At 50.2% G+C, this 10,570-nt stretch overlaps 1 protein-coding gene across 1 annotated transcript in view; it reads left to right on the top strand.

Moving 5' to 3' along the window:
• The first annotated feature begins 3,678 nt into the window (after nt 1–3,678).
• LOC103207818 (stem-loop binding protein) overlaps nt 3,679–10,570 on the top strand; it is a 25,870-nt gene continuing 18,978 nt past the window's right edge. Inside the window, exons 1-3 of the mRNA XM_007953505.1 lie at nt 3,679–3,722; nt 3,864–3,998; nt 8,673–8,777. Coding sequence (XP_007951696.1) covers nt 3,679–3,722; nt 3,864–3,998; nt 8,673–8,777 — 284 coding nt within the window. The remainder of the gene's footprint in view (nt 3,723–3,863; nt 3,999–8,672; nt 8,778–10,570) is intronic.

The raw sequence follows: 10,570 nt of genomic DNA, 5'->3' as shown, positions 1-10,570 counted from the left end.
TGCCACAGGGCCCCTCACTGTCTTTGGTGTCACAGCCCTTGACCTGTGTTACAGCTTTTAGGAGTTTCCTTGCCTCCTTTCTGCTAGTCTCTTCTCTCTTGATTGTTCTCCTTTCTGTGTGAAAAATCCCATGGGGCTACCTACCCCCCACCACTACGAATTTCAAAGCTTAACTCCTAGGAGGGTACAAATTGACTAGTCTCCCTCTCAGTAGGCCATGGGCACTTCATGTGCATAGTAGGCTGTGGTCACCTCATTTGCATGGGTAGATTTGCCAATCCCTGCAAAATACATACCAATCACAGGGTAGGCTGCACCCCATGAGACAAAATTGTTTACAGCCTGCCCAGGGAATGTCAATCAACCTGGATTAAAGTCATAAATCCTCTGGGGTAGAAATTAGGGCAAAGGGGTTGCTCCTTAGAACTTAGAGGGAAACGCTCTCAAGCTATTTTTCCAAAGAACCAAGGTGAAAGGTCACATAAAGGAACTCATTGCATCCCAGGGTTGAGGACGGTGGCCCTTGAGAGGACCCGTGAATCGAGTGGTTCGGACAGGGTAAACGACGGCGTAAATGGTCAAAACCACCACAGGTAGCGTAGTAATTTCTCCTGCTGAGTTGAGTGGCAACTATGGGTATTTGATAATTACGTCCATCTTAGGAAGTCAAGGGGCCCTGGTGGTGTGGTGGTTAAGCACTTGGCTGCCAATCTGAAGGTTTGCAGTTCAAACCTACCAGCTGCCCTGTGGGAGAAAGATGAGGCTCTCTGCTTCTGTAAAGGTTTGCAGCCTTGGAAACTTTCTGGGGCAGTTCTACTCTGTCTTAGTCACTGCACTGGAATTGACTTGATGGTAGAGGGACTGGTTTGGAGGGGAGTCAGCAGTCTGGAGAGTAAGGGGGCAGCCTTGGGCCCAGTGGCCTTTTGTTTACACTAGCAACATGTGTTCTATTTAATGGGAGTCCACCCTGTAGGAGTTTGTCTAGAGTCAAATTTTTCAAGCTTTTCTAACTGTTTACTTGTAAGGTTCTGTTTATATTGTGTTTTCTGTACTCTTCACGATGTTGGGTGAGAGTCTAAATTTCAGATAGCACCAAGTTTTGCCAGTTATTTTTTGATAATGTGTCATGACGCTCTGGTTTACTAACACGCAATTAACAATTCCACCACTTCAAAGATTCTGCTTGTTGGTAAGGCAGACATCTGTCTCTCCCCCAACCTCACAGCACCTTCCTACAGAATCACAGACTCTTCCAATTTACGATTCCTGGCAGGGATGGAAGGAGCTCTGGTGGTATGTATAGTGGTTAAGGCATCTGGCTGCTAATCAAAAGGTTTGAACCAGCAGTTCAAGAGCATCTTTGTAAAATTGTGCCAGCAAGAAAGCAGAGTTAGGGCTGTGGTGAGAAGACATCTAGTTAGCAGGAATTTCAGACGCGGGAATCTTCTTTCTTACTCTGTTGGTACCTAATAGATCAAGAAGCCTAGTACTCCTACTACCTTCAAGTTGTTGTTGTTATGTGCCGTCGAGTCGGACCTGACTCATAGAGACCCCTCCTTGGGTTTCCAAGGCAGTATTACTACAGAAGTAGATTGCCCCATCTTCCTTCCAGGGAGTGGCTGGTGGGTTTGAACCACCAGCCTTCTGGTTAGTAGTCAAGTGCCTTAGGCACTACGCTACCAGAGCTCCCAAGAGTACACGCAAAATCTTAAGAATCAAAGTCTACCCTTAGACCTGCAGCCATGGAGGTTCCAACTTACAGCGCCCCTAGAGGACAGAGGAGAACTGCCCCATAGGGTTTCTAAAGCTGTCAATCTTGAGGGAAGCCGAGTTCCTCCTCTTCCGGGGAGCAGCTGGTGATAGTTAGCAGGCAAGAACTTACCCACTGCACCACCAAAAAAACCCCAAACCAAACTCACTGCCATCAAGTCGATTCCAACTCATAGTAACCCTCTTTGGGTTTCCAAGGCGCTAAATCTTTATGGAAGTAGATCGCCCAGTCTTCCTTCCGCGGAGTGGCTGGTGGGTTTGAACCGCCAACTTTCTGGTTAGCAGTCAAATGTCTTAGACACTACGCCACCAGGGGTCCCTAAGTCTACTCTTATTAGGCTACAATGGACCAGTGTTCAGGGTGCTGGGTCAGTGGTGCTTTGGATCCAGATCCAAGTCACAGTCCAGTGAAGGGTCAAAGAAAAGCAGTGGACAATAGCCGAAATGGCAGGGCAGGCTTGACTCAGGCTGCAGCAGGGGAGAAAAACCAACAGTGAGTCTCAACTCCAGTTAGAACACACAGCTAGGGTTCGTAAGGGGCACAAGGGGGACGAGAACGTGGACATTAGCAGGAGGAAGGGACATGGAGCGTAGGAAATGACTGAGGGGCTTCTTTAAGGGACATAGAAGGAGGAGAACCTGGAAAATGGGGGGTGGGGGAGGAGGAGAAGGAACGGTTCAGGCTGAGTTGGGTGGTGACAGGATTGCACACTCTTGCACAGCATGGGGTCAGGGGCCGCCAGAGACGACCTAACACTGTCGGACTGGATGGAGGGGCCAAGCAGACATCTCTTGCAAGGGTTCACCGGGAGAAGAGGGCCCACAGGACTGCGCTTGACTCCTGCACCCCAGCTTCATTTTCTCACACCACGCACCCAACCATCCCCGGGCCCCTCCTCGCTCAGGGTCTGTGATTCCCTCGACGCTCGGCTGAACAGTCCACTTCGGAGAGGCCTTGCCCGAACCGTGTGCTTCTCATCCCAGCCTCCGTCGCACCGTCCCCCATCAACGGCTCAGGGCGCGCAATGGACAGAAGCAGACGCAGGTGCAGTCTCAGGCAGACCCAGTCCGCCCTTGCCTCACCCGGAAGGAGAGGCAGTCCAGCGGAGACCAGAAGACAAACAGGCAGGAAGCACGCACTCTAGAACTCTGCGGCGGCCACGGCTCAAGGAGCTCCCGGGTTATCTCGCAACGACGTCGGAAGGAGCAACCACCACCCACCCGTCCTTCAGGACTCCAGGTTTCCCGCCAGCGTGAAGGCGCGCCAATCTGGGCGGAGCCAATGGGAGACGAGCTTCGATCAAGCGGGACCTATCGGAGGCGCGCCCCACCCGGACTTGGGCCAATCAGAGACGAACCTCCACTCTAGCCCAGCCCAATCGATGACGCATCGTCCGTCCCCCTCTGACGTCCGTGCCGCGCGCGTCCGAATCTCCCGCCAATACCCGTCCCCCGCCTCCCGCGAAGGCGTAGCCAATCAGCTTCCGAGGGGCCCGCGGCGGCCCGTCTGCCTCAATACCCAAGGGGTGCAACCTTTCCCTAGAATCTCTTCTCATGAATACGACCGCGTCAATTCGCTTCCCCAGACGGCAGCACCCAGAGTTAAGACTCTTCCATCCCTCGAGACTTGGCAACTCATTCCAAGTTTAGACAGCTTGTGAGGCGCGCGCAGCAGAGCTAGGCTTCCCCCGCTGGCGTAGAACCGATGGTTGCGCCCTACCCGGGCGCGCGCGGGAGCTCAGAGGGGCGGGGCCCCGTGGCCTCATAAAGGCGGTTGGGGGCGGGGCAGGCGCTCAGTCTGTCAGCATCGGCGCGGGAAAGGAAGTCGTCCTTTTGGTCTCTGCTCCGCCGCTCGCGTCCGTCACCGTCGTCCCGCGCGCCTACCCGCTCTCCCCCGCCGCGCTCGCCATGGCTTCCCGGCCACGAAGCCCTCCCCGGTACGGAGACGCCAGGTGAGGCCGGGCCGTGCGCCTGGAAATCCGCGGGCCGGGCCGGAAGCGGGCGGGCGCCCTCGGGCGGCGCGGGCCGGGGGTGGGGGAAGCCAGGGAAAGGCCCGCGCCGGCGCTGACCGATATCCGTCTCTTTGTGAGCAGCTCGCATTCCCCGACCAGATGGTCTCTGGGGCGGAAGCGCAGAGCCGACGGGAAGCGAAGGAAGCCGGAGGACAGCGACTCTTCGGCGTCCGCCGACGACCAGGAGCGCAGGCACGGGGATCACCGACTGGAGAGGTGCGGGCCCGCCGGGGCGTTCCAAACCTCAGGGTTCCCTCGGGGGTTGCTGTTCAAACAGGTCGCAGGCTCACAGGACGTTTTTGTCCGTTCTGCGGGGCACGTACCAAAGAGGAGTCGGTGCCGACTCATGGCGACTTCCTGTGGGACAGAGTAGAGCTGCTCCGTGGGCTTTCTTGGCGGTGGTCTTTAAGGAAGCCGGTCGCCAGGCTTTTCTCCCGTGGTACTTCCGAGTGGTTTGCGCCACCACTTCGGATTAGTCAAGTGCAAACCGTTTGCGCCACTCGCTGATCCGGTGTGGTTTTTATCTTTTTGATGGAAGGGGTGCTGGACAGACTAGCGGGGCTACTGAAGAGGCTTGTGGTTTTTGAAAATCTTGTGTCACTCATACACTCCTCTACTTCGCTCCCCTTATTGAAAGGCGCATAGGACACCCCCCCCCACACACACACACCCCTAGATGCCGTTTCTGTGTTACTTTCGGCTTGTGGAGGTCTTGCCTTTAAGAGTAAGGTGACCTATGGGAGGGAGATGGGGGGGAGATTGAATTTGTTGGCTACGTTCGTGGCTAGTTAGGGCACTTACAACACGGTGTGACTGAAATGCTTGGCTGGTTGAAGTATTTCCTAGTCACAGGTGTAAGCCAAACTTGGTTCACTTTTTGGTCAGTTATTGAGCCCTTCAGTGTCCTAGGGAAGGTCCCTGGTGGCACAGTTTACACTCAGCTCTGGTGACCTAGTGCCTAAGGCATGTGACTGCTAACCAGAAGGCTGGTGGTTCAAACCCACCAGCTACTCCTTGGAAAGAAGTTTGGGCCATCTACTTCGGTAGAAATACCGCCTCGGAAACCCAAGGAGGGGTCGCTATGAGTCAGATTGGACTTGATGGCAGTGAGTTTTTCTTTTTTTTATTGAGACTAACCTACAGGTTGGTGGTTTGAATCCACCCACTGGCACCACAGAAGAACGGCCTGGCGATCTGGTATGAAGATTAGATTTCTCCTCAAAAGGAAACCCTGTTGGGCTCAGTTCTATCCTGTAACTCATGGGTGACCACAAGTCAGAATCAACTGGATGGCAGAGAGTTTGGGTGTTTTTTGTGTGTGTGCTAAGTGACTCCCACCTTCCCTTCACCCTGGCAGTGAGCAACCCCATGATCCCCCATCGCTCTTTATCACCACCTGAGGTGCTGAGGTGTTGCAGCAGCTCCTTCAACTGGCTCCCCTCACTGGAGTTGACACTCCTGAGAACAGAGCCTGTGCTCCTTTCACTGTATCCTCTGCTCCTGGCTCAGTATGGATGCAGGAACCCATCAGGCATTGGTGTGTGTGTGTGTGTGTGTATGAGTGAGTGTGTGTGTGTGTGGAGTGTCGCTAGTCTGATGTGACATCTTGAGTGAGAATGTATCTGATATTCGTGTGAGATGTGATGGGGGGATAACTAAGAGGCAACATGTTGTGACGGGAGGGTTGTGGGCTTGTGATAGATGGTGTTAACTTGAAATGAGAAAGAATGATCTGGAAGAGAGAGTGAGGATGGCAGAGGTACCTACTCTATAACCAGGCCCTGCTTTAGTAGTGGCTGTGAAGAGAAGCACTCCCCTTCCTGGAGCCTGGTGTCCTGAGGGGCCCCCTAGTGGTGTGGCACTGGCGCACAGCTGGCTTTTTGAGTACTGCTGCTGGCTGCTCCAGTGGGGAGGTGACAGCAGCCCCTGATGAGGCGGGCCAGCAGGAACAGCTCTGTCTACAGGGGTGCTGACTTCTGACTGGGTGGGGCGGTGTGGACAGGCCACTTGCAGGAAGATTAGTTTAGAGTGCAAAACAGAGTTTGTTTTCCACTGAGTACTTTTGTCCCTGGGAGCTCTGGTGGCTTAGTGCCTTATAAGGCATTTGACTGCTAACCAGAAGGCTAGTGGTTCAAACCCACCAGCCACCCTGCGGAAGGAATACTGGGCAATCTACTTCTGTAGAGATGCTGCCTCGGAAATCCAGGGGGGATTGCTATGAATCGGGATGACTTGACAGCAGTGAGTTTGGTTTTGTTTTTTGTACTTTTGTTCCTAAGATGAGGTAGATCTGTGATCTGTGGATGGGTTTTTCTGTTACACTGCCAATAAGTCCTAAGCTCTCTGTAAGTTATTTGCATGTGGAAACATTGTATTTCAGGAGTCGATCACTTGGGAGACCCAGGTTGAACCTCTTGATGCAGGGTAAGATATCTACGTTTGGCCCTGATCAGGCCTTCATTTGGTTCCAGGCTACTAGTTCTAACACAATTACTGAGTTAATGTAACTTTCTGTTAACAAGCTAATTTTGATTTCAGAGCTTTCCCACCATGTTTTGGATATGGAAACTGATTTAGGAATCCAGTTTGGGTTTGTTTGCATGAACCAAAACCAGACCAAACTCACTGCTGTCGAGTTGGACCCATCTCATAGTGACGCCACCCCACCTTGGGTTTCTGAGGCAGTATTATTACAGAAGTAGATTGCCCAATCTTCCTTCTGAACAGTGGCTGGTGGGTTTGAACCGCCAGCCTTCTGGTTAGCAATCAAATGTCTTAGGTACTATCCACGAGAGCTGCATGGTGTCATTGTAATGGAAAAAAGTGTAATTACATAAAAGGAAGTTGAAGTTGTGTCAAATTTTGATACCTCAGTGGTGACCAAGGGAAGTGGAGAGGAAAAGTAAAAATGTAGTAACTTTAGACCTAATCTATAAACAACAGATACCACCAATTCCAACTGCAAGATTTCTTGGCATTGAAGCTTTTAACATTTAAGATTGCTGGATCTTAACCAAAGATTTTTTGGGGGCACAAGATAGAACCGAGTTCTGGATTAGGTTTAACCCAATTCTAAAACCAAACCTGTTGCTGTTTATTCGGACTCATAGTGATGCTATAGGACAAAGTAGAACTGCCTTACAGGGTTTCCAAGGCTGTAATTTTTTTTTCCTTTTATGTTTATTGTGATTTGGGTGAAAGATTACAGAGCAAATTCACTTTCCATACAGCAGCTCACATACTTTGTCTCATGACATTGACTGCAATTTCCTACGGTGTAACAGCTCCCTTCACTTCCTCCGCATAGTTAACTCCTCCCTGTGTCCTTCCCTCCCATGCATTCCTGCTCTCCGAACTGTCTCCCTATGCATACACAGCCCTTCTATTCTCCTATGAGTAATTGATTTCTCCAAGGAGTATTTCTACCTTATGCAATTGTTGAGCTCATATGCCTTTTGCTTGGCTGTAAGCCATGGGAGTGGGTTCAAATCCAGAACCCGAAGGGCAGCTAGGGGCCATAGTCTCAGTGGTTCCACCAGGCTCTATCATGCCAGCAAACCTGGTCCTTTTTTTAAAAAAAGTGATTTGGAGTTTTGTTCCACATTGTTCTCCCACTCAATCCAGGATCTCCTACATTGATCCCCCTCTGAGTAGTTGATAGTAGTAGTCAGGCATCATCTAGTTCCATAGTTGTATAGGCTGAGGTGTCCCAGTTGCTTGGACTAATTGTTTCCGTGTCTTTGGTTTTCTTCATTGTTCTTTGCTCTGGATGAGGAAAGACCCATCGTTGCATCTAGATGGCTGCTTGCAAGCTTTTAAGATCCCAGTTGCTATTCGCCGAAGTAGGATGTGGAACAGTTTTTGTGTAGTATGTTATGCCGATTGAGCTTGACGTTCCCTGCAACCATGGTCCGGAGCCCACAAGTCTGACTACTCACTCCCTGTGGGTAGTTGGCAGTAGTGAGGCTGTAATTTGTATGGAAGCAGTCTGCCTCATCTTTCTCCTGTGGTGTAGCTGGTTGGTTCCAACTGCCAGCCTTGCAGTTAGCAGCTGAGTGCTTACCGCTACCCCTCAGGGCTCCTTAACCAACTCTGTTGTTGTTGTTGTTATGTGCCGTCGAGTCAAACCCGACTCATAGCGACCCCTCCTTGGGTTTCCGAGGCAGTATCACTACGGAAGTAGGATTGCCCAACTAGGAGGTCCTTTTCAGAAGCCATGGTGGCACAGTGGTGGAGCACACAGCTTTCACTGACCCACCTGCAGGCTCCACAGAAGAAAGACCTGCCAATCTGCTTCTGTAAAGATCATAGCCTGGGAAACCCTGTGGGCCAGTTCTTCTTTTCTTTGTTATGAGTTGAAATCAACTGGTCAACACCTAACAACAAACAACAGGTCCCTTAACAGTAGAGTAAATCATAATGTGTCAAGGATTCTCACATCTGCACTTATCCCTTGGTGTTTCATTGTGGTGTAACATGTTCCGAATTTTTGATTATGTGCACCTGAAGGTACATCACATGCCACACTGTTGCATTCTGGCACTTTCCCACTAAATGTGTATCATCATATCCAACATCTTTTTACAGTCTGGAGAAAAAAGGATCCTTGTTTTGCAAACAAGAGCTGTATTAGGTGCATTTGATACCGACTTGTATCTTCGCGTGTCTGTCTCCCCACCCACTGTGCCCCCATGTTTAGTGAATGCTGGCACACTTAGCCATGAAGCATCTTTGACAACTGGAACCCAGTCAGGCTTCAGAGGTTCTCTGTCATCTGATCTACTCCAAAACTCGTGGTCCTGGCATTACACTACACAGCCACAGTAGAGTTTTAAAGGAGACTGATGGTACGTGGCCTGGTTCACAGCGCCTCTTTGTTTTGTTTTGTAGCTTCACCACTCCCGAAGGCCCTAAGCCTCGTTCTCGGTGTTCAGACTGGGGAAGTGCAGTTGAAGAGGCTGAAATGAGAAGCAGAGTTAATAAAGAAATTGCAAGGTATGATTTTGGACCACCTGGAATGTTACATGTGGTGCTTTTATTTAAATGCTGCATTTGAGATGTGCCTTATAGCATTGGTACTTAACAATGTTGGCCCCAGACCAGCACCATTAACATCCTCTAGGAACTAGTTAGAAATGGACATTATTGGCCCCACTCCAGACCTACTGAAGGGGAAGGAAACCTTTGAAGTGAGTCTGCACCCTACCATCTGAAGAGCACTGTCAGAGCTAGTGCTTCCAAGAGTGGCACCAGGTAAGAGTGCTACTGGATTCCACAGGACTGTCGGGAGCCTCTGACCATCTGGCATGTTGGGTACTAGAGTGTTTGAGCCCACCCGTGTACATGCGGATGCCAGCGTCAGATAAGTGAGCGAGCACTAGGAGGCACAGCGTGGCAATGCTCCAGTGCAGGGAGGGGCCCACCCAGCGCCTGGGCACTCCAAACCCCTTGCCGTTGGACATACAAGTGTTAGGTGAGACTAGGTTCTTTGCCTGGACTCATCACAGTGTAGGTGACACAGCTATATCTTTTCTCCTAGATGAGATAGAGCTTACAAGTTCTTTTGAGTTTGGGCAAATTGCTCAAAGTCTGTTTGGGCTTCATTAAACTATTGCACATCCATGTGTACAGCATTGGTGAAATGACAGTTTGTCGAGAGATAGGCAGGCAAAGTCTTAAGGTGTCACCAGGAACAAACATATCTCCTGTAAGGTACATCCTTTTGCAGATTTTTGGTCCTTTGTCCTCTCTGATTGGTGCCATTAAATCAGCTGAGTGAACATTGTGATGACATTGTTCATAGTGAGATGAAGTGTGTTGAACTGAGAGGAGTTTACTTAGCGCCTCAGTGGCTCATAGAGCAGAGTCCTTCTTAGTCCTTAATTATGATTAGAAAATGTTCCTGAGTGTTGGCAAGGGAGGCAGGCTCACCTGTCGGTATGCATCATAGCTGCTGCCTTTGGAGACACAGGCACATGTAGGAATTGCTTCCTGAATGTTCAGGAAGATCCACTCTTAGTTTCTCTCAGTATCAAAATGTCCATGAGTGTGTGGGTAACCTGCCTAGGTGGGAGACAGTAACTGAAAGTTGGCAGATATGGGTGCCAGTGTGTTTCAAATGAGTTGTTTTACTTACATAAGTTTTCAGTTTCTTAGCTATCAAATTAGAATGTTTGACTTAATTTATACAGTTTCTATGTTAAATGCCTTCTAGCAGCCCCCTCCCCCAGTCTGTCACAGTCCTGGGGGTGGCCTGATCTGTGTCCCTCAGGTATCTCTCAGGCCTGTCCTGGAAAATTCTCCTATTGCAAAACAGTCTGCTCTTGTCTGGACAACAACTTGGGCCACTCGTTGGGTGCACCATCTCTGGTGGAAAGCCGCTGCTTGTTCAGAAGACCCAGTGGTATGACCTCATGGCCCCCACTGTGAGCCCTTCCTGTGGCAATCTGTTGAGCTTCCTATCAGGAGAGGGAGTGGGAGACTTTACTTCAAGGAGAAAAATACAGATTAGAAGCCAACAGTTTGGTATTTGGAAATGGTATTTAGTTATACTTGCAGCCAGTCTTCCTTAGCTTGGGTTTTGGAAGAAAATTAAGCTCCTCAGAATGATTTGAGGGATTGTTTTCTCAGTCCTGACAGTGATGGTCTATAGTTCGTTCTTGGTTGGCTCCCATTCATGGTGAAACAGCAAAATGTCACCTGGTCCTGCACCATCCTCATGATGGTTGGCGTGTTTGAGACCATTCATTGTTCTGGCTGTTGAGTTGATCCATCTCAGTGACAGTTTC

Source organism: Orycteropus afer, unplaced genomic scaffold, assembly GCF_000298275.1.
Source record: "Orycteropus afer afer isolate SDZICR_OR568_19922 unplaced genomic scaffold, OryAfe1.0 scaffold00398, whole genome shotgun sequence".
NCBI lineage: Eukaryota > Metazoa > Chordata > Mammalia > Tubulidentata > Orycteropodidae > Orycteropus > Orycteropus afer.
Note: the sequence above shows the minus strand (reverse complement) of the source record. Positions and strands in the feature narration are given on the sequence as shown.